Raw genomic sequence first — 25,012 nt, 5'->3', positions numbered from 1 at the left:
TTACAGGGGTAGGAACCGCTGGGTAGAGAAGGTAGTCTGGGAATATTGTAGGATTGAACAAGGATGTTACAGAGGTTAGGGGGGTGACGAAAGGCAACTCTGGGTGGTGTGGGGAGAATTTTGTCAAGGGATGATCTCATTTCAGGGGTTGACTTGAGAAAGTCATATCCCTGGCGGAGTAATTTGTTGATGTTTTCGAGGCCAGGATAATATTGGGTGACAAGGGGGATGCTTCTGTGTGGTCTGGGGGTAGGAACATTGTTGTTGGACGGGGAGGAATGTATTGCTCGGGAAATCTGTTTGTGGACAAGGTCTGCAGGATAGTTGTGGGAGAGGAAAGCACTGGTAAGGTTATTGGTGTAATTGTTGAGGGATTCGTCACTGGAGCAGATACGTTTGCCACGAATACCTAGGCTGTAAGGAAGGGAGCGTTCGATGTGGAAAGGATGGCAGCTATCAAAGTGAAGGTACTGTTGTTTGTTTGTGGGTTTGATATGGACAGAGGTGTGGATGTGAGCTTCAACAAGATGAAGGTCAACATCCAGGAAGGTGGCTTGGGTTTTGGAGAAGGACAAGGTGAAATTCAGATTCGAAAAGGAGTTGAGGTTATGGAGGAAATTAAGGAGTGTTTCTTCACCATGAGTCCAGACCACAAAGATGTCATCTATAAACCTATACCAGGCCAGGGGAAGCAGCTGTTGGGTCTTCAGGAAAGCCTCCTCCATGCAGCCCATGAAGAGGTTGGCATAGGATGGAGCCATCCTGGTTCCCATGGCCGTTCCCCTGATTTGTTTGTAGGTCTGGCCTTCAAAAGTGAAGTAATTATGGGTGAGGATGAAGTTGGTAAGTGTGATAAGGAACGAGGTTTTTGTAAGATCTACGGGTGGGTGTTGGGAGAGGTAGTGCTCAAGGGCAGAGAGACCATGGGTATGTGGGATGTTTGTGTAAAGGGGTGTAGCATCTATGGTGACAAGAAAGGTTTCAGGTGGGAGAGGGGTGGGAATGGATTTGAGGCGTTCTAGGAAGTGGTTTGTGTCTTTGATGTAGGATGGGAGTCTGCGGGTGATAGGCTGGAGGTGCTGGTCTACCAGAGCTGAGATACGTTCGGTTGGGGCTTTGAAGCCTGCTACAATGGGACGGCCAGGATGGTTCTCTTTGTGGATTTTGGGTAATAGATAGAAGGTAGGGGTACGTGGCTCAGGTGGAGTGAGTAAGTCTATGGAAGTCGTTGTGAGGCCTTGTGAGGGACCTTGGATTTTTAGGATTTTTTGCAGCTCAGTCTGGATGGAGGGAATGGGATCCTGGGTAACAGCGTTGTAGGTTGAGGTGTCAGAGAGTTGACGCAGTCCTTCTGCCACATACTCCACACGGTCAAGTACAACAGTTGTGGAGCCTTTATCCGCCGGAAGGATGACAATAGAGCGGTCTATTTTCAGCTCCTTAATGGCACGGGATTCAGCTGGGATGATGTTGGGGGTTGTCGGGATGTTCTTCAAGAAGGACTGGGAGGCAACACTGGATGTGAGGAATTCCTGAAATGTCTGCAAGGGATGGTTTTTGGGGAGGGGAGAAGGATCCCTTTCAGAAGGCAGTCGGAACTGTTCTAGACAGGGCTCAACACTGGGTCTAGTATTTGGGGGCTGTGTTTGGGTAGTGAAGTGATATTTCCAGTTGAGGTTCCGGGTGAATGAGAGGAGATCTTTAACCAGGGCAGTGTGGTTGAATTTAGGCGTGGGGCTGAAAGTTAAGCCTTTTGATAGAACAGATGTCTCTGAAGGAGAGAGGGATCTGGATGAGAGGTTTACGACTGAATTGGGACTGGTGATATGTGGCATTTGACTGTGGTTATAGTTGAGATTTGGTCTGTGTGAGGTATGTGCTGGGATGGGGAGATTGAGTGGGGTGGCTAGGCTAGGTTTGCTGGCTATGAGGGGGGTTTGTTGAAGGTTCTGTTGTGGTTGGTGTTTGTGAGGGATAGGGAGAGGGACCCCACTTCTTAGGTGTTGCACTAGCACTGTGGATAGTTTTTTCAGGTGGCGTGTGGCATGGAACTCAAGTTTGCAGCTGGCTTCTAGGATGATGTTCCTGAGTGTGTTCTCCAAGCAAGGGTTTGAGAGGTGGAGGACTTTGAAGAGAGATAGGAGCTGTTGGGAGTGGTGGTTACATGAAATAGTGTAGAGATTCAGGACAAGTTGGGTAAGGGCTAAGGATTGAAGGTTCTGGAAGTCCAGGAGAGACTGGTGGAAGGAGGAATTGCACCCAGAGATGGGAATTTTTAAGGTAAGCCCTTTAGGGGTAATTCCAAAGGTTAAGCAGGACCGGAGGAAAAGTATGTAGGATTGCAGTTTGGCTACGGTGAATGCATGTTTCCGGAATGAATGTAAATAATGTGGTATAGGATTAGGGTACATAGTGGGTAACTGGTGGGTAGGGAAATTAAATAACTAAAGTTGAAATAGTAATCATAAGAAGGAATAAGACGCGGAGGGAAGGACGAGAAAGAATGAAATTAATTGTGTTGGTAATGTTCAATACCAAAGCAAGACCACTAAATAAGAAAAATACGGAAAAAGTTGACCAGACCAAGCAAGTATGTCCAGATCAGGGGAAAAGAACACACATTGCTCAAAAACAGAGATAGCGAGTGGCGAAAAAATGATCGCGCGTGCCGCAAAAGCGATCGCGCCTGCCGCAAAAAAGATCGCACGTGCCGCAGAAATGTCGCAAAAAAATTTTCTTGTGACAGAGAAAGATAGCCAATGGCACAAAAATATCGCCAGCAACAAGTAATCGACGGAAATGGATGATACTGGTAGGTGTGGAAGAGATTCTTGGTAGTGATTGTTGGCTGGAAAACAGCGAATAACGAACGTTAAAACTATGGAATTTTGAATAAATAAATCAATAAATAAAAAAGAGAAGAGGACTATAAGCGGAACAAGATAATAGGAGGAAGATGAAACTAGCACAGTTGGTGACGAAAATATTTATTTATGTATATATAAAACACTGAAGAAGAGAAAGTGTTAAGATGACAGACGTAAGTGATGGCTAACAAAAGGGACAAAACAATGAAGGATGTGGACCATATAGGTGATCTAAATGATTAATGGAAAATCTCATATAAAGATGTGAAACAAATACTAACAAAGAGATAGAGGGGCTGGCCAGTACTTACCTCAGCTCAGTACAGCCGATAGATACACATGAAACAGAACCGAAAATTTACGTTCCTAGCTTTCAGAACAAATGTTCCTTCATCGGGGAGGAGAGAGGGGAAAGAAAGGGAAGAAGGGAAAGGAGATTCAGTTACTCACAACCCAGGTTATGAAGCAACAGGGAAAGGAAAATAGGGAGGGTAGCAAGGATGGAGGCATGGTTGTCAGAGGGGAGAACACACTCAGGAACATCATCCAAGAAGCCAGCTGCAAACTTGAGTTCCATGCCACACACCACCTGAAAAAACTATCCACAGTGCTAATGCAACACCTAAGAAGTGGGGTCCCTCTCCCTATCCCTCACAAACACCAACCACAACAGAACCTTCAACAAACCCCCCTCATAGCCAGCAAACCTAGCCTAGCCACCCCCCTACATCAGGCCATAACAGTTTTCAGGAAACAAAAGGCAATTATAAGAATAATGAAACAAGTGAGCAGCAGAAAATCATGCAAACCTTTCTTTAAAGATCTAAAGATCCTACCCCTTCCCTGCATTTATATACTGGAAATAGTCACGCATGTCAAAAAAAGCATACTGAGAAAAGAAAACCTTTATCCTCAAAACAAAAGTGTCCATAATTACAAATGGTTCAAATGGCTCTGAGCACTATGGGACTCAACTGCTGAGGTCATTAGTCCCCTAGAACTTAGAACTAGTTAAACCTAACTAACCTAAGGACATCACAAACATCCATGCCCGAGGCAGGATTCGAACCTGCGACGGTAGCGGTCTTGCGGTTCCAGACTGCAGCGCCTTTAACCGCACGGCCACTTCGGCCGGCTCCATAATTACAGTACCAGGTCAGACAGTGACATACATGTCAATCACTGTAACACCACATTATGCCAAAAAGGTGTATATCATGCAGGAACAAAACTTTACAACAGATTACCAAGACATATAAAATCTCCTACTGAACTACAAAGCTTTAAAAAGTCTGTGACATCCTACCTTCTGAAAAACTGCTACTATTCAGTCTCACAGTATCTTATGCAAGAAAAAATGTAATTTGTATCTTTAATTGTAGAAATAAGTTATAAATACACAGTATTTCAAAAATTTGTAATTATTAACTGTATAGATCCAATTTGTCATAAAAATTTATAAAATTTATGTTTGATATTTGAAAATCCAATAGCCAAAAAATGTTTTCTGTCCAATATCCTGTGTACAATATATGTACATAAAAAGAGATTTATGTGGACAAATAAATAAATAAATAAAATAAAATAAACTCAATCTCCCCATCCCAGCACATACCTCACACAGACCAAATCTCAACTATAACCACAGTCAAATGCCACATATCACCAGTCCCAATTCAGTCCTAAACCTCTCATCCAGATCCCTCTCTCCTTCAGAGACATCTGTTCTATCAAAAGGCTTAACTTTTAGCCCCACGCCTAAATTCAACCACACTGCCCTGGTTAAAGATCTCCTCTCATTCACCCGGAACCTCAACTGGAAATATCACTTCACTACCCAAACACAGCCCCCAAATACTAGACCCAGTGTTGAGCCCTGTCTAGAACAGTTCCGACTGCCTTCTGAAAGGGATCCTTCTCCCCTCCCCAAAAACCATCCCTTGCAGACATTTCAGGAATTCCTCACATCCAGTGTTGCCTCCCAGTCCTTCTTGAAGAACATCCCGACAACCCCCAACATCATCCCAGCTGAATCCCGTGCCATTAAGGAGCTGAAAATAGACCGCTCTATTGTCATCCTTCCGGCGGATAAAGGCTCCACAACTGTTGTACTTGACCGTGTGGAGTATGTGGCAGAAGGACTGCGTCAACTCTCTGACACCTCAACCTACAACGCTGTTACCCAGGATCCCATTCCCTCCATCCAGACTGAGCTGCAAAAAATCCTAAAAATCCAAGGTCCCTCACAAGGCCTCACAACGACTTCCATAGACTTACTCACTCCACCTGAGCCACGTACCCCTACCTTCTATCTATTACCCAAAATCCACAAAGAGAACCATCCTGGCCGTCCCATTGTAGCAGGCTTCAAAGCCCCAACCGAACGTATCTCAGCTCTGGTAGACCAGCACCTCCAGCCTATCACCCGCAGACTCCCATCCTACATCAAAGACACAAACCACTTCCTAGAACGCCTCAAATCCATTCCCACCCCTCTCCCACCTGAAACCTTTCTTGTCACCATAGATGCTACACCCCTTTACACAAACATCCCACATACCCATGGTCTCTCTGCCCTTGAGCACTACCTCTCCCAGCACCCACCCGTAGATCTTACAAAAACCTCGTTCCTTATCACACTTACCAACTTCATCCTCACCCATAATTACTTCACTTTTGAAGGCCAGACCTACAAACAAATCAGGGGAACGGCCATGGGAACCAGGATGGCTCCATCCTATGCCAACCTCTTCATGGGCTGCATGGAGGAGGCTTTCCTGAAGACCCAACAGCTGCTTCCCCTGGCCTGGTATAGGTTTATAGATGACATCTTTGTGGTCTGGACTCATGGTGAAGAAACACTCCTTAATTTCCTCCATAACCTCAACTCCTTTTCGAATCTGAATTTCACCTTGTCCTTCTCCAAAACCCAAGCCACCTTCCTGGATGTTGACCTTCATCTTGTTGAAGCTCACATCCACACCTCTGTCCATATCAAACCCACAAACAAACAACAGTACCTTCACTTTGATAGCTGCCATCCTTTCCACATCGAACGCTCCCTTCCTTACAGCCTAGGTATTCGTGGCAAACGTATCTGCTCCAGTGACGAATCCCTCAACAATTACACCAATAACCTTACCAGTGCTTTCCTCTCCCACAACTATCCTGCAGACCTTGTCCACAAACAGATTTCCCGAGCAATACATTCCTCCCCGTCCAACAACAATGTTCCTACCCCCAGACCACACAGAAGCATCCCCCTTGTCACCCAATATTATCCTGGCCTCGAAAACATCAACAAATTACTCCGCCAGGGATATGACTTTCTCAAGTCAACCCCTGAAATGAGATCATCCCTTGACAAAATTCTCCCCACACCACCCAGAGTTGCCTTTCGTCACCCCCCTAACCTCTGTAACATCCTTGTTCAATCCTACAATATTCCCAGACTACCTTCTCTACCCAGCGGTTCCTACCCCTGTAACCGACCCCGCTGCAAAACCTGCCCCATGCATCCCCCCACAACCACCTACTCCAGCCCCGCTACTGGTAAAACATACGCAATTCAAGGCAGGGCCACGTGTGAAACTACACATGTCATTTATCAACTGACATGCCTGCACTGCACAGCCTTTTACATCGGCATGACAACAACTAAACTGGCTGAGCGCATGAACGGACACAGACGAACTGTCCGCCTAGGAGATGCCCAATACCCAGTAGCGGAGCATGCCCTCCAGCATAATTCTAGGGACCTAGGAACCTGCTACACCGTATGTGCCATTTGGCTTCTCCCACCCAACACCAGTCCCTCTGAACTGTGGAGATGGGAACTTGCACTCCAACACATCCTTTCATCCCGCCATCCCCCTGGACTGAACCTACGTTAAACAACCTCACTCCCATTTACTCTTCAGTCTTATCCTCTTTCCCTTTCCTCTTTAGCCATTCACGCATCTTTTCATCCTACATAGTTGTGTTTATCTTTATACTATATACCTCTTTACTTCTGTATGCATCCTCTTTGGTTTGAAGCTGGCACAGTACTTACAGTAGAATATCTTTGGCTTCCCTCTGGCAACCATGCCTCCATCCTTGCTACCCTCCCTATTTTCCTTTCCCTGTTGCTTCATAACCTGGGTTGTGAGTAACTGAATCTCCTTTCCCTTCTTCCCTTTCTTTCCCCTCTCTCCTCCCTGATGAAGGAACATTTGTTCCGAAAACTAGGAACGTAAATTATCGGTTCTGTTTTATGTGTATCTATCGGCTGTACTGAGCTGAGGTAAGTACTGGCCAGCCCCTCTATCTCTCTGTTAGTATTTGTTTCACATCTTTATATGAGATTTTCCATTAATCATTTCATGATTAGTGATGTTGGGATGAATCAAGCAGAACAATATCTGTCAGAGGGGTAATGCGCATTAGGTGGAACAGCGCACACGACTCATGGCATGTTTATACTGTATGTGCTGTCCACCAGACAGGGACTAGTTGCAAGCAGAGTAATGTGCCCTTGACAGACTCCAATGTACAAGGGTATGCATATCAGATTTTCTCACTGTAAACCTCTAAACGAGTGTGGCAGACTCATGGCATGCACAAACAATGAATATGTGGATATGCTTCAGGTCCTTAGCGCATCTGATAACCAGGCTGGTGTTGCCACTTGTGAATATGCTGCAAGACATAAATGTGTGTTTTGTCATCTGGAGCTGCGCCTTCAGGAGTCAGGTTCTCTCCTTCCATCATCAAGTGACAGAGGTCATCCACAGACTTGCCATATTCCAGCTACTGAGGAAGCTATTCTGGAGGTCATACACCAAAAACCTCAGAGAAGTACACGTAGCGTAGCAAGGCAGCTGCATGTCTCGCAACGCACAGTCATTAACGTGCTGCATGAGCATGGGCTGCACCCCTATCATTACGTTTTCATGCAACACCTGCATCCTGCAGATCGCCATCAGCGGATGCAATTCTGTGCATGGTTCCAACAACAGGAAACCAATGATGACTTCGTTAACACCGTAATATGGTCGGATGAAGCAGCATTCAGTTGTGAGGGTGTCTTTAATATGTACAGTGCCCACCATTGGTGTGAGGTTAACCCGCACAGCACCTGCAACCATGGATATCAATTTTGCTTTGGTATCAACATCTGGGCCGGAATATTGGACAACAGCTGTTTGGGCCCCTAAAATGTTACCTCACTGGTTGACTGCATGAAGGTATCATGCATTCCTCTCAAAGTATCTGCGTGATGCGCTGGAAGATGTTCCACTACATCTTCAGCAGAGGATATGCTTCCAACATTATGGTGCACCTCCACACTCTGGAATTAATGTCTGACAGCTTCCGGAAAGAACATGGTTAGGGAAATTGCTCAGACATGTAGGTCTAGTTGTATGGCCATCGCACTGACCTGACCTAAAACACCTGGAATTCTTTCTGTAGGGGCACCTGAAGGAGCACATGTATACTCTACTCCACTGACAAATGTGGAAGAATTGGTTGTGTGTGTTCATGCTGCTCTTGTGACTGGACACACCTTTGCTGCGAAGGATTCAGAGCTGTATGACCTGGTGGATTGCACAATGTTTGGACGTGCAGGGAGGTTGCTTTGAGCATCTGTTGTTCTGAGGGAAATTTATTTTGTTGTGAAGGTCATGCAGTCATTAATATGGACATTACAATTGCACTGGTTGCTAGTCTGCGACATCTGAGCACTCATATTACATATAGTATAAATGACCAGTAGATGTTGTGTTATTGTACTGTGCTATAATCTTTAGCATATCGAAATTGAGATTGTTTTTGTTGTTATTCTGTCCTATGACAGGTCATTTGTTTCAACTGTGTATTTTTTTATTTTTCTAACTACGTATTTGGTATGTTCAGCATTGCAAAATGTTGTAAATTTAGGATACATGTGACCTAAGAAACAGTGTATATTACAGTATAAAACGTCAGAATGAAATTAGCAAATGAAGAAATGCGTCCTAACCCAGGATCGAACCCTCGACCCAGAACTATATCCACTGCACCAAATGTACAGCACAACATGTATGAGCTGACAGATGTAGTTACCGTACATGTGGTACAGTGTTGCCAGATTACCACTCTTTAATGTCCTTTTTCTTCCGTATGTACTCGCCAGATGAAATTTTGGGATAGACATTTTTTTATCGCTGGCATGTGAGAAGTCACGCTGCGAAGCCTGAGGGCATAAATATGTATATGGTTCATCTATAGGTTTTGATGAGTGAGTAGGTGAATATCAAAGTATGTAATGTAATTAGGCATATTTTTTGACTGCGTTGACTTAGAAACTTAATTCTTTTACACCACCTATGTACCATAGGCCTTGGTATTTGACATAAATTTCAACTTGATACTTCCATTCCTCAGGAAAAGGGGTCTTAAGAGACAAACAGAGAGATGGACAACAAATGGCAAAAAATGCTTTGTACGAGGTATAATTACAAATTAAATCATGGAAAATCCAGGGTGGAATAATGCAGTGTTGTCTCAGCATTTCTTCACAGTAACTACTCCTTTCTTTACTCCACTTTAGTTTTCTACATCTTTCATTTTCTCACCTGTCTATTTTTCACCCTCTACCTACCATCTCTGTTACACAGTTTGCACTTTGCTTTTCACTCTTATTAACTTGTGCATGATGTTTTAGCAGTAATCTCTGTCTTGTATATTACCTTGTTTCCCACCTTTAACCACTCAGGTTTTCAAGATTCTTCTGGTGCAGTCCCCAACAATCGGCCTTCCTGTCTCATCCTGTTCGGTAAGTCTCCCCTGACCCATGGTTCTGGATGACTTTTCCAAAATTCACCCCTCTTCCTAAGCCTCTCCAATCCCTTTCCTTCACCCCTCTATCTTCCCCTTCAACCCTTCTGCTGGAAGAAGGAGCCACTGGGCTCCAAAAGCTTGTGTAAGAATAACGTTCTTTTATATGTGTGTTCTCCTGCCACCGCTTGATGAATAGGTTTTTTTATCTATCCAAATACATTAAATTGTCAAAAATTGACTATTTTTTCATTTACATAATATTGTGAAGAGGATAGATTACTACTTACTGTGGCAGCCAGATACTATGGTGTTGTGTGTGGGAGTTGTATTTGCATTTGTGTGTGTGTGTGTGTGTGTGTGTGTGTGTGTGTGTGTACGTGTGTGTGTGTGTGTGTGTGTGTGTGTGTGTGTGTGTGTGTATGTATGTTATCTAATTCTAGTGAAGGTCTTTTTCGCCAAAAGCTTACTTGTTTGACACTCTTTTGGTTGTGCCTATCTGTGACTCTGCACCTCTACTATATGGTTTAGTAGTAATCTATACTTTTCATAGTTACAAATTAACAATTTTTTGATTTTTTTCCTTTACTTGTATTGTGAGAGTTTACTTCTAGTCAAATTTCATTATTCTCGGTCAACAGGAAGTACCCGATTGGTTTTGATGAGCGAGTTTGGGAATATCAAAATATGACAGAAATGACTATCTTTTGACTGCAACAACTTAGAAGCTTAAATTTTTTTACACTACCAAGTGGCGTTAGACCTTGGTATTTGACATAAATTTCAAATTGATACCTATATTGATTCTCAAGAAAAGTGGGTCTTAATAGAGGGACAGGCTGACAACAAAGTTATCCTATATGGTTTCTGTTTTTATCAACTGAGGTACGGAAGGCTACAAAGGATCAAAGGGCAAAGTATCAAACTATATACCACTATCACTGATTCCCATATTTAGTAAGGCTTTTGAATAGGTGAAGCTGACACACCTTAGTGCCTTTTTCACACAAAAAAGACAACTCCTCACAGAAACCCAACAAGGACTTCAAAAAGACCACAATACCACAATAGCTATCACAGAATTTTTACATAAAGTTCAAAGTTGTCTAGATGAAGGAAAGACTACTGTAGGCATATCTCTAGACCCCACAAAGGCTACTGATCTGTTCGACCATCCACTTCTCTTGCAGAAGCTGGGGCCGTGCAGTATCACACACATACATATGTTGAACTCCTGCCTACATACCTAAAGAGATGACTTAGAAACTTAATTCTTTTACACCACCTATGTACCATAGGCCTTAGTATTTGACATAAATTGTTCGTACATGTAAAACATTAAAAGATCATAGACTTTGTCATAAAAGACATCAGAGGATACTGCAAGAACATTGGATTTTCGTGAACCATACTAAAATGGCACATTTAAAGGGCATACTTAAAGAGCACATTCTTATGTCCAGATTCCCAATGAAGTAGGCCTCAACCTGATATTAAGCTTTTTGGTGTGGGTTTCGGGATATAAATTTTCTTGGAGTACCAGTACTGTATTAACTCATTTTTGATTCTTTATTATGGCATAATGCCACATGTACTTGAAGATGAAAACGTGCACTTGAAAAGCAGCGAGCAGTTGAAATTAGCAAATAGTGTGGAGCTAAACACTTCGTTTCAAACACATTGACTGCCTCACTGTAAAAGATTAATAAAAATCAAATTTCTTTAGCAAACTGACAAAAATAACTTCATTGTTCTACAAGGCGATTAATGCATGGCTGTCAGAAAAGTGGGAATAAAATGAAATCTGAAACTAACAATGTATATTAGCCTTCTGTAATTAATTCACTTGATAGCTCCCGGCCACAGAAATCCTTTTTATTTTCATTTGGCGTGAGAGCAGTAAACGAACAGGAAACACCATAATCACTAAATGTTAGCCGGCTGGAGTGGCCGAGCGGTTCTACGTGCACAGTCTGGAAACACGCGACCGCTACGGTCACAGGTTCGAATCCTGCCTTGGGCATGGATGTGTGTGATGTCCGTAGATTAGTTAAGTTTAAGTAGTTCTAAGTTCTAGGGGACTGATGATCTCAGAATTTAAGTCCCCTAGTGCTCAGAGCCATTTTGAACTAAATGTAAACACGGGTCACATGGAGACTACACACTTCCCCACTGTAACCTAGACTGCTCTGAGCATCAGCCCCGGATCTACGACATTTCTGAATCGGAGGTGCTTGATACATAAAACATATATGTTCGAGGAAATGTAAGACATGTTATTTGGTCTTAAGTGTGCCAGAGTGTGGTGCCACCCCTCTTCACGCGGCATTCTTCTATCGCATGTCACTGTATTTCACTCCATGGAATTGAAATGTGTATATTTTGTACTGGATGCCACCAAACTATATTCAGGACAGCAGAAATTAAAATGTCCTGTGGTGTCTCTCCTGCTCCCTTGTAATCGGGAGAACAAGAACTCTTCAGAAAATTTGCACTCTTGATTGCCTGTTAGCTAATAACTTTCTGTTTTGGGTGACATAAAATTAAATATAGGATACATAAAACCAGTAAAGACAAGAGACAAACAATACAGTACACATTTCTTCAATCCTTAGCTCCTATCGTTGTTTTTGCTCTAACCTTGCTACAGCTTTACATGGCGTGCTTTCCTTTCTGCGAAAGAATCTATTACCTCATCAAAGTTCGTCAAACGTTTTGCTACATGAAAAATCAAAATATTGTTGTCTAATACTGCGTAAGCTGTTAATACAAACAGTACTCAAGACTGGTGTGGGTTCTCAATTTGATTGCATCTATTTTGTCAATGTCTGCTAGATAAAACAAAATAGGCCTTTCTAACACTGCAGAAGTTGTAGCACACACCAAATAAATGAGACTGTTTTGGCACAAATGGTCATTTTTATAACATGACAGAATATAATTCACAAAGACCAACATAAAATGCCTATTATGCCTACTACAAGCAAAAACCTTTATGTTAAAAAACAGCTTCACATTTCATTCATACACTCCAGTTTCTCGAGCATGAGATGGAAAAGTACGATATTATTATATGAATTTAGAATCGTCATATTCTTCCCTAATTTGTGTGATGTCCTCATTTCTTCTCCTTCCTCATTCCAATGAACAATCTTGTCATGACTAATTCTGAAACTATTCCTGCCTTTGTCAAAACTTACTCGCCGGTTAATTTCACTAACCCTGCCAGAATCACCGGTTTAGTTATCCCTTATTATTCTCCGGTTAGGCATTGCTATGTTCATACAAACCATTTTCCATGCTACTCGCAGAATAGAACTTACGCGGGTGCTAGACGGAGACTGTACAACTGGCCCTTACTAGTGTAGCAACCTGGCTGAAAAATTTCTGACAAAATTTCATTTTCCTGGATACACCGAGAAGATAATACAAAATCTTTCTTACCTGTTATATCTGTTAGTTGTTTATTTCCACTCTGGAAGTCTGAATCTATGGATTTTCCTAGTAATTATAACAACACTGATCATTCGCAAAGCCAATCAACAACATAAACAGACAGCAATTTGCGTTCACTTGTTCGGCTCTACTCCTCTCAGCTTTTATAGCCCAGTCCCCTTTTGCCTGCAGGAAAGTTTATTTCTAGATGCAATGAGGATTCCCCTACCACAGACATCACGAACACTACGCACGCATTCAAAAATCAACTTATTTATTTAACTATGGCACCAAACTGCTGATGTCATTGGTCCCTAGGCTTACATACTACTTAATCTAACTTAAACTAACTTAACGCTAAGGACAGCAAACACACCCATGCCCATGGGAGGATTCGAACATCTGACGGGGGGAGCCACACGAACCGTGACAAGTCGCCTCAGACCGCACAGCTACCCCGCGCAGCTTATGATTCATCCAGAAATCAGCTTACAGAGTGTGTTCAAAAGCCAACAGGGATGCACATCAAAATCATATGAGTAATCGATAGACCAACGTGAGCTAGATGCTAGGCACCTTGTGAAACAAGGTTTTTTCTCCTCAAGAATATGAATTTACCCCCCCCCCCCCCCCCCCCCCTCCATCATAGATACAGGACCGCTGCGCATGCGTGAATCTGGTAGCTTGGGCGTGGCAGGAAAATTTTTCCCAGATGCATCTAGCTGCTTGCTGCGACTGTTTACACAGCCAACAGCCCCATTTCTGTAGCCAGAAACGTGAGAAGGTACTACTCATACACCATTCAACTGCGCATGCACATGAGCCCGCTCATAACTGCTAAAACGAATCTAAATAGTTGTGACGTCACACTCATCAGAGGCAATTTGCTGTTATGAAGCATTGCATAGTCTTCCTTAAGCTTTTGACACATTTTGCTGTTGGCAAACACTTGTGTGAGCACCGTGTTTTTTTGTTGTATATGGCACATTTCCTTTGCGATTTATGTTTTATTTTCGTTTTTTTTTTTTTTTTTTCTTGTTAACATTTTATTGTTGCAGTATTATTCTGCAGTAGCAGGATACAGTAATATCCTTTGTTAGAGTATTGATTCATACCAGTCAAAATTACAAAAATTTAACTGAAAACTAAAACAACGAAAAATTCCCGAAATTCTAAAAAATTCCCGGGTTTTTCCTAGTTTTCTCCCGGATGCAAAAATTTCCGGGTTTTTTCCAGTTCTCCCGGGTCATATACACCATGTGTTTACTTTGTATGCAGGAAAATAAGCAATGCACTGTGCTTGCTTAGCCAACCATACAAAATCGTATGTAATAAAATGCTGAAAACAATTTTCCCATTTATAAGTTATGGGATGGAGCTCTGGTGGAGGGTGGGGCAAGGTGCCAGTGATGTCCACTTGAACAGAATACAAAAGGTGTCAGGCTGATACATTGTCTAGGATACAGGGAGATTTGTTGTGATGCTTTTATCAAAAATACATATCTCAATTTTCTGCAAGCCATCAGGGTGACACAACCAAATGTTATGATTTACATAAACAATACAAGATATAAGCACAGTTTTTACAAAGAATCAAACTAAAAGTAACAGTGCCTCAGTGTGACAGCAATAAATTACCAGAATCCATAAGAGCACATACTGGGGAGCCATTTACAATGAAATTAAAATCTTTTCTTATAAATTAATGTCAGTATTCACTGGAAGGATGTATTAACCTTCATAGATAAATGTGTAATGTATTAACCCTTGGTGTACAAACATATGTGCTATATTTTTGTAAACAATGACATTTGCAACAGTCATCATGTGATGACTACATACAAAAAGAAATGTAAATAAGAAACAAAATATGAAGTAATCCCTTGTTCTGAAGTTTTTTGTTGCTTTGCGTGGAAATTAGACATTTATTCTACCTATAGTAAAGTATAGTTCCTCCTTGTAACTACATTTTTCATTACAGATGTTCAAAGATATTACTCATGAGCAATGTGCATGCATTTTTTGTCTAAGATAAGTCATTCATTGTTTTTATATCCATTTATAAATCATCAAGTTACTGCATGCTGTAAGTTGTCACACACAATCTGTTTTCCCTAGTATTTAAAGTTTAATTTAATTGATGAAAGTAATGAAATTTAATAATGATACAGGGCAGTTCATAAAAGATTTTAAAAATCAAATAAAGGTAAAAATAATTGTATATGACACAAGCATTTAACATAATGTTTTTAATGATCAACAGAAGCTTCATGTAAAGAAATTTTTAGAACAGTGCAATGTTTATTACATAGTTTGAAGACCACGGATAGTGCACACCTTAAATGGAAATAATATCTGAAATTTTACAACTGTTACTAATTTCAAAGATTACCAGTCTAGTATCTATCTGTTGCACCAAACAATTCTTTTTTTCTATTTTTGTATGATTTTCTTCCATTTGGCAGATCCTTTGCTTCATGTGTGTTTTAAAACACAAAATACTTATACTGTATTTTATGAAATGTTTTTTCTAATGTATATCATAGTTGTAAAACAATTTCAACATCTAAATTACTTCTGTTAATTGTGGGACAAAATAAGTTTGTATGTTAAGAGAGTACACTGATAATGATTACAAACAGGTTGTCACCATTTTCATGTACACTATTTCCTAGCTTTCTGGATTAATAGTTCCTCAGGGAGGAGAGAGGGATGGTTTGAGAAAGGTTAAAACGAAACTGAAATTGATAGCAGTGAGATTTTGGGGGAAAATTTAAATGTATTTTGAAAGGATTGGCAAATGGGAAATGGAGGTGGTGAATTTTTCAAAGCAGACAAGAAACTCAGATCCACCGATATAGAAATTGAAGCTGCATGTGAGATTGTTTGGGCAAGATTCAGCATCAGGGGTGGGCATAAAATAACTGTATCCTTCTATCACCCTCCAGACTCATCTCCTGATGTAACGAAAAACTTTAGAGAAAATCTCAGTTTACCTGTATGTAAGTTCCCCAACCACACTGTAATCATCAGTGGAGACTTTAATCATCCAACAGTAAATTGAGAAAATTACAGTTTTGTTAGTGGTGGTTGTGATAAGGCACCCTGTGAAACTCCGCTAGAACCGAGCGACCGCTATGGTCGCAGGTTTGAAGGATGTGTGTGATGTCCTTAGGTTAGTTAGGTTTAATTAGTTCTAAGTTCTAGGCGACTGATGACCTGAGAAGTTAAGTCGCATAGTGCTCAGAGCCAAACTCCGCTAAATGCCTTTTCTGATAACTACCTAGAACAGATAGTTACGAACCCCATTCATGATGGAAATATATTGAATCTAATGGCAACAAATAGACCTGATATCTTTGAGCATGTCCACATGGAAACCAGTGTCAATGACCATGATGTGGTTGTGGCAACAATGATTACCAAAGTATAAAGGACAACTAAACCAAGTAGAAAGAGATATATATTCAGTAAACTACATAAAAAAATCAGTAGTGCCATATCTCAATGAGGAACTTGAAACTTTCAGCACAGGAAAGGAGTGTGTAGAGGACCTCTGGCTCAAGTTTAAAGGAATAATTGACCATGCACTGGACAGATATGTACTCAATAGAACAGCTCATAAATGGAGGAAACCTCCATGGTGTACAGTCGCTGTAAAGAAACTTCTAAAGAAGCAAAAATTACTGCATAATAGATGTGAAACAAAGTGTAGGGCTATAGATAGAGAGATGCTGAATGAAGCACCTTTGGCTGTCAAGAGAGCAATGCATGAAGCCTTCAATGACTACAGTAGTTGAATATTGTCAAATGACAGTTCACAAAATCCAAAGAAATGCTGATTGTATGTAAACGCTGTTAGTGGCAGCAAAGTTAGCATCCAGATCCTACTGAATAAGACAGGTACTGAAATTGTGGGTACCAAAGTAAAAGCTGAAATGCTGAACTCCACTTTCAAATGTTCCTTTACAAAGGAAAACCCAGGAGAATTTCTCCAATACAATACTCATACCACTGAAAAGATTATGGAATAAGTAATAGTGTCAGTGGTGTTGAGAAACACCTGAAATCGTCAAAACGGAACAAAGCTCTAGGCCTGACAGAATCCCTGTCAGATTCTATACTGAATTTGCACCTGAGTTAGCCCCTCTTCTAACTATAATCTATTGTAGATCCCTTGAACTGAAAACTGTACCCAGTTCTTAGAAGAAGGCTCAGGTCACACCCTTCTACAAGCAGGGTAGCATAAGTGATCCACAAAATTACCATCCAATATCCTTGACATCGATTTGTTGTACACTCTGAACATTTTCTGAGTTCAAACATAATGAGGTATCTCGAACAGAATGACTTCATCAATGCCAACCAGCATAAATGTCAAATAAATAGGTCATGTGAAACCCAACTCTCACTTTTCTCACATGACATACTGAAAGCTTTGGATCAAGGCATCCAGTTAGATGGAATGATTTTTCTGAAAAGCATTTAACTCAGTGCTGCACCTATGCTTATTATCAAAAGTTTGATAATATGGGGTACCAAATGAAATTTATCACTGTATGGAGGACTTTTTGGTAGGGAGGACACAGCATGTTATCTTGGATGGAGAGTCATTGTCAGATGTTAAAGTAACTTCAAGTGTGCCCCAGGGAAGTGTGTTCAGTCCCTTGTTGCTCATGTTGTATATTAATGACCTTGCAGACAAATATTAATAGTAAAATCTGGTTTTTGCAGATGATGCAATTATCTATAATGAGGTACTATGAGAGAGTATCTGCATAAATATTCAGTCAGATCTCATTAAGATTTCAACATGGTGCAAAGATTGACTCTAAATGTTGAGAAATGTAAAATTTTGTACATCACAAAACTAAAAATACATAGTGTCCTATGACTATAATATTAAAGACTCAAAGTTGGAATCTGCCAACTCATACATATACCTGTGTGTAATACTTTGTAGGGTTATGAAATGGAATGATCACAAATGCTTAGTCATGAGTAAAGCAGGTGGTACACTTTGGTTTATTGGTAGAATACTGGGGAACCGCAATCAGTCTACAAAAGCAATTGCTTACAAAGCAGTTGTGTGACCAGTTTTAGAATGTTGCTCACATGTGTGGGATCTGTACCAGATAGGTATAACAGGGGATATTGAACATATACAGAGAAGGGCAGCATAAATGGTCGTAGGTTTGTTTAATCCAGGGAAGAGTGTCACAGAGATAGTGAAGGAACTAAACTGGCAGACTCTTGTAGACAGACATAAACTATCCTGGGAAAGTCTGTCAACAAAATTTCAAGAACTGGCTTTGAATGATTACTCTAGGTAGTGTGAGGGTAGGATTGGAATAATTACTGCATGCACCGAGGCATTCAAACAATCATTCTTCCTGTGCTCCATATGTGAAAGGAACAGAAAGAAACCATAATAACTGGTACAATGGGACATACCCTCTGCCATGCACCTCACAGTGGGTTGCAGAGTATAGATGTAGATGTAGAAGTGCAAGTCACTCAGACCCCAGGTTGGGAAGGACTTACCTGTAGTGAGGATGTGGGTAGACACGATGAAGAAGGAGGCGGCAGACATTCTAAATATAGTACATATCTGATACCACTAGAGTCTTCACATTGAATGATGCTTTCTTCACTTGTATCAATATATTGTTGGTATTTTTCTTGCTTTGGCCTTCTTTTGTGATTCTTACTGCCTAGATACAGGAATTCATTCGATTTTTCAACCATCGAGTCACTTTCAAGATTTATATTTCACTTTCCTTCTTTCTGCTATAAAACATTGCCTTCATTCTAACTTTGCTTATCCTTAATCTACATAGCGTACTGCCAGTGAATACTATCTTTTCCATTCAGTGTTTCTTTCATGCCTTCCTTTTTTTGGGCCAGAAGGATTATGTCATTGGTACCCATTCCCATGGAACATTTATTCTTGACCCAAAGTTTTCCTTTACTTCTTTTGTTTCTCCTTTGACATTTAAGTTGAAAAACAGCATCAATAAGCTGCAATGTTTTCACACGTGGTATTGCCTAACATGAGTTTGCCTTTCTTGATCTTCCATTTTTATTAGTTACACTTGGTTTTTGTAGATGCTTTAGATTCCTTATCTCTGCTTCTGTACTTTAATCTGACTCATCTCAGTGTAGCAAGCATCTTATTCCACATTTTGTGATTAAAGTCTTTTGCAAGGTCCAAAAACTAGAAGAATGTCAATTTTTTTCAAATTCTTATCTTTATTACCAAGTGTAAAGTCAGAGTTCTTCTCATGTTTGTACCCTGTCCTTTTCTGAAACTAAACCGATCTTCATTCATTCTTTTAGTTTTTCTGTCTGATTTTCTGCTTATATTACTTTGACAGCTCAGCAGCTATATACAGTGATCATATACGTGTGTGTGTGTGTGTGTGTGTGTGTGTGTGTATGTGTGTGTGTGTGTGTGTGTGTGTGTGTGTGTTTTGTCCTTTTGGCCTTTTGGGGGGTTTGGGGGGTTTAGGAGTCTTTTTGTTGAACCTGTCTGTGACCCAGCATCTTCACTATATCATGCTTTTCATAATATTGTCATTATTCCACCCTGGATTTTGAATTGTTTGCCTATATTACTATGTGGGTCTTTTAAAAGCATGATATGACAAAGATTATCTGATAGTCCCACATTTAAATATCTGTGTGGGTCTCTGTCATGTGACAATAACACTTCTCGGGAAATTTGATAGTAATTCACCCAATTTCATGGAGTTTACTATTAATGCCCATGAGAAATTTTTCAGACTGTATGAAATCTTGCATTGTTGCTACCACATGAATCATATAACTTTAATACAATTGTAATATAAGAAAAGGTCATGTACTTCTTAAGACCTAAAAAACTTTACAGGTTTGTAGTAAGGATTATACATACCCCCTAAAAGTGTCAAGTGATTTAAGCCTTTGTTTTGCTTGCTGTTGTTGGTTTTGGTCCTTCTCGGCACGTGGTAAGGAATCCATTTGTTGAGTAGTTGGTGTGATAATTCTATTTTTCTTAAACCAACGATTTGTAATAAATGGAATTCCAGCTGATACTATCCACAGCACCAGTAGGCCAAGTATGCATATAACAAGAGCTGTTAACAACAATTAATGAAATTAATTATTGTCTCCATATGCATTTAATCAAAATTATTATTCTACTACAGTAACACTAAGTACATGCAGAAAATATGTTTTGCTGGGGCCACAAACAAGAAGAAAATATTTTTGTCTAGAAACATTTTTTGAAGCAGATTATAACAAATATTATTACAGGAGCCTCTGATCAACAATAGATTATGACTATCCTGACTGACAAAATTTGTGATTCCCTTCTTTTCCTCAGCTACATTTTTTTCTAAAATTGATGTTCAGAAAGAGTGCCTATGAGATCAATACACTGTACGGGAACATTTATTTAAATTTCATTCTTTTCCGTGTTTTCTGCAGTATTTTTGAACTCCATATCTATCTCTCCATTTAACCCTGTAGCGGGCAGGCCTGTGTACAAAGTGCGCCAATCACAAATAACATTGTTTGTTCCATTCCACTATTGTTTTACAATTTTGTGCCAGTACCTTTCTTATTGCTACAGTGAACACAGTAATAAGTGGTGTTTTCATACATCCAAATGAGTAGCAGTAATATAAAATAAACAGCAATTTAGGTAAGGAAAAATGTATAGTCCGTGTGCCAAAAATGACCCAGATTCCAAGCTAACAGTACAATCACACAATGGGGCAGTTATCTACGAGACAAGTAGTAATCCAGCAAGCCACTGGCATAGATCTGATGCAACTGCACTGTCTAATGCTTCGAGAGGGTCATTACTGTGAGGTAACACTCATATGGAGCAAAAGAGTGATATCATGAAATGATAAGTTTATTTTATCAAACAATGGGAAATCCAGGATGGAATGTAACAATGTCATGAGAAGGAAAGTTGCTACTCACCATATAGTGGAGATACTGAGTTACAGATAGGCACAACAAAAAGACTCTCACAATTACAGCTTTCAGCTGTTGAGGGCTTCGTCAACAATAGACAGACACACACACACACACACACACACACACACACACACACACACACACAACTGCAGCCTCAAGCAACTGAAACCACACTGCGACAGTTACCTGAGACTGCAGTCGTGTGTGTGTGTGTGTGTGTGTGTGTGTGTGTGTGTGTGTGTGTGTGTGTGTGTGTGCGCGCGTGTGTGCGTGCACGTGCGCACGCGCTCATCTATGTCTGTCTATTGTTGACAAAGGCCTTAACAGCTGAAACCTGTAACTGTGAGAGTCTTTTTGTTGTGCCTATCTGCAACTCAGTATCTCCACTATATGGTGAGTAGCAACTTTCCTTCTCATAAGTTCACTTTATCAATGTTTAATTAAAGTAAGATTAAACTGTGAACTTTCTCACACGTATTTACCTTGGTGACATAGTACAGCTAATCTTTACACATCTACAAAGTGCGCTGCACACCCACTCCTGTTCTACAAAATGCAACGCCTGCTTGAGGGTTAAGGAAGATGATAAACCATGGGGCTAGAGCCTCCTGTTGGGTAGACGGTTCACCTGGTGCGCGTCTTTTGAGTTGACGCCACTTCGACGACATGTGTGTCAATGGGGGATGAAATGATGATGATAAGGACAACGCTACACCCAGTCCCTGAGTGAAGAAAATCTCCGACCCAGCCGGGAACCGAACCCGTGCCGTTAGGTATGGCATTCCATCGTGCTGACCACTCAGCTACCAGGGGCAGACAAGGAAGATACCATCCCATAAATTATGTTTATTTCTTTTGACCATAATAGGTATATATTTTCATTATGCAATATCTGGTTACCAAATTTTCTAATAACACTTTATTTTTCCTTTACAATTAGAACTGTTATAATTTTTCATAAAAACCAGTCATATGGAAGAAATACAAGATACCAGTTATCTTTTACAAAAGCTCTATTTCAAAATCATGTTCAATGATACATAATTATTACATAGTGTGTCCATAATTTTACTTACAGTTTCAAAATGCCATAGAAAGAGAACCACTGCTCAGAATGACATCAAATTTGATCAGCATGATACTGATGTGGAGGGGTGGGGGAATGTGGATAAAGAAAATGAATGAGAAGCGTCTTAACACAAATACGGTCGGCTACAAATGACAGATGAATCACAATACGACTGCCATGATTTGAGTTGCACATTACACCATCTGTACTGTTCAATATACATGACTGCACAAATTCAGCAGTCAACAGCTGTGGCACTATCAGTTAGGTAAGCCCATCCATTATGGCAAGGCTGTACCACAGTTGTTGAGGAAAATCAGTTTTTAATTTCCTGATGCCAAAAGCCACATAAAAAGAAAAATGACATTGATGTTTAATTGTCCTGGGGGCAAAAGCTACATAAAAATCAAAATGCCATTGGTTTATAACTGTCCTAGGGCCAAAAACTGCATAAAAAACAAAATGACATCGGTTTCTAATTGTTGTGAAACTGATGCTAGACTTGTTCAATATACTGTCCAACATTTTCTGCCACAAGTTGAAATCTAGAAACAGCATATTTTACAATAGATTGGAGTGTCTTGGGGGTCATGTCTGAATTAATTGCACAACATATGCCTTCAATTCAGTTATGTCCATAATTTGAGCACTTAACACAACATCATGCAGATAACCTCACAGCCAGGAGTCACACCAATTACGACCAGGTGATCTGAACAGCCAGGCTGTAGGGAAATCCATGACCATTCATTGTCCACTAACATGTGAGCAAGGAATTCCAGAGCGAACATTTGGCTTTCTGGCAAAGTCATCAGGAAGCAACTCCTGAACACGGGTGATTTTATGTGGTAGCAATCTACATCTACACCTACATGGATACTCTGCAAATCACATTTAAGTGTCTGGCAGAGGGTTCATTGAACCACCTTCACAATTCTCTATTATTCTAATCTAATATAGCACACAGAAAGAGCAAACATCTATATCTTTCTGTACATGCTCTGATTTCCCTTATTTTATCATGGTGATCATTTCTCCCTATGTAGGTCAGATTCAACGAAATATTTTCGCATTCAGATAAAAAAGTTGGTAATTGGAATTTTGTGAGAAGATTGCTCTGCAGCAAAAAATGCCCATCCCAAATCCTGTATCATTTCAGTGACACTCTCCCCCCCTATTTCACTATAATACAAAACGTGCTGACCTTCTTTGAACTTTTTTTATGTACTCCATCAATCCTATCTGGTAAGGCTCCCATGTCGGAAAGCAGTATACTTCTTTCTTTATTCGTGTCAGAGGTACACCAAAATGAACACATATACAATACATACAAAGAACACTACACAGTATTCGCCCAGAATTGGGCAACTTTGATAGCATTAGGTGCTGCAGATGTAAGTCCTTCATGCTACAACTGGTTGAACATGAGTTACATTTGAAGAGGTGCTGGGTTGCCTGAAATTCACTGCATTCGCACAGTGTTGTGTTGACAGTTGGCAGTTGGAAGTTCCATTTAAGGAGATTGTCCCTCAATCTTGTGACTTTGGTCCATAGTCTGTTCAAGGACTTGCAGATGACCCACTTCTCCATGTGTCCAGGTGGCAGGGATTCTTGTGGTGTCATCCAGTTTGACAGGTGTTGGCATCTTTCTTTCCACTTGATGAGTCGGGTAGCTGCAGCTGACCCTTCTAAGGGCTGTGAAGTTGTTAGGAAATTCTTCCTGGACTTCAGTCTTGGCTAAAAGAGGACGAACAATTGTAGTGTAGGGAGTCTCCTTAGTAGATCTGTTACATTTTCTAAGTGTCCTTCCAATAAAATGCAGTTTTTTGGTAGCCTTCCCCACAACATTTTCTGTGTGTTCCTTCCAAGGATGTTTCACAAAGATATTACGCACCATGCTCACAGGTATGTTCAACAATTGGGTAATTCCCTTTGCACTGCATGTTTGTGCACAATGGTCAACCCCTCCTGCTATGCTGTGGCCACACCTTCAACTGACATTGGATCAACTGCTTCCATCCATCAGCCACAATGCGCTTCAAAAGCACCTGTCTTTTCGAATTTTTTAATCATTTTTTCCAGACCATTAGCAGAGATTGGGCAAATCCCTTTTTCATACCCTTGAGCATCTGGAAGTTCTTCAGGACTATTGGTGTACAGTCAGGATTCTTGTAAAAGACCCTTAACAGTTTACCAGCAGCACACAATCCGTCACAGAGACAGTCATGTGGGGTACCTCAAAGGCAAACTGAGGAACAGCTGCACGCCATGCATGTGTTGTTGACCACATTCTGACACTTACAGTGGTCAATTTTTTTAATTGGTGTTTTCTCCTGTGTCAATAATATGCCATTCAAACTTGACATCATTCTGAGCAGTGGTTCCCTTTCCATTACATTTTGAAACTGGAACTTAAATATGGACACCACCATGTATTTCTATAAATTTTGCTTTCTGCAGGAATCACAATTTCTTTGTATCTGTTCACTCATTTATGCAGAAAAATATATACCAAAATTATTTTTATTAACTGCTGGCTCAGGAACAATCTAGAATTGCAAGCTGTAGTATGTCATCGGACTTCAGACCAAAAATCAGTCAATCTTTGTTTAGCTTTCATGTAAGACTGTCTTTGTACTGCTCTCAGGGTGGACAGTCTCTGTTTTAGAGCAGTGTAGTTTGCTTCATCTGCGCACTGTGAATTAAGTATGCCTCATGTATGTCACTTTTATTCAAACTCATGACTTTTAACTGAAAATGTATTTGAAATGTGAAACAATCTTGTCAGCTCTGGGACAGTGTTTATAAGAAAAAAGTTGAAGACTGTGTTTAGCAAAGTGCATAGAGCTGAGGCATGAAGCTGATT

General features: G+C 40.6%; 1 protein-coding gene across 1 annotated transcript in view; it reads right to left on the bottom strand.

The window, feature by feature from the left end:
* LOC124558354 (heparan-alpha-glucosaminide N-acetyltransferase-like) overlaps positions 1 to 25,012 on the bottom strand; it is a 329,129-nt gene that overhangs the window by 69,127 nt on the left and 234,990 nt on the right. Inside the window, exon 6 of the mRNA XM_047130906.1 lies at positions 20,020 to 20,221. Within this exon, the coding sequence (XP_046986862.1) occupies positions 20,020 to 20,221 (202 nt within the window). The remainder of the gene's footprint in view (positions 1 to 20,019; positions 20,222 to 25,012) is intronic.

Source organism: Schistocerca americana, chromosome 1, assembly GCF_021461395.2.
Source record: "Schistocerca americana isolate TAMUIC-IGC-003095 chromosome 1, iqSchAmer2.1, whole genome shotgun sequence".
Classification (NCBI taxonomy): domain Eukaryota; kingdom Metazoa; phylum Arthropoda; class Insecta; order Orthoptera; family Acrididae; genus Schistocerca; species Schistocerca americana.
Note: the sequence above shows the minus strand (reverse complement) of the source record. Positions and strands in the feature narration are given on the sequence as shown.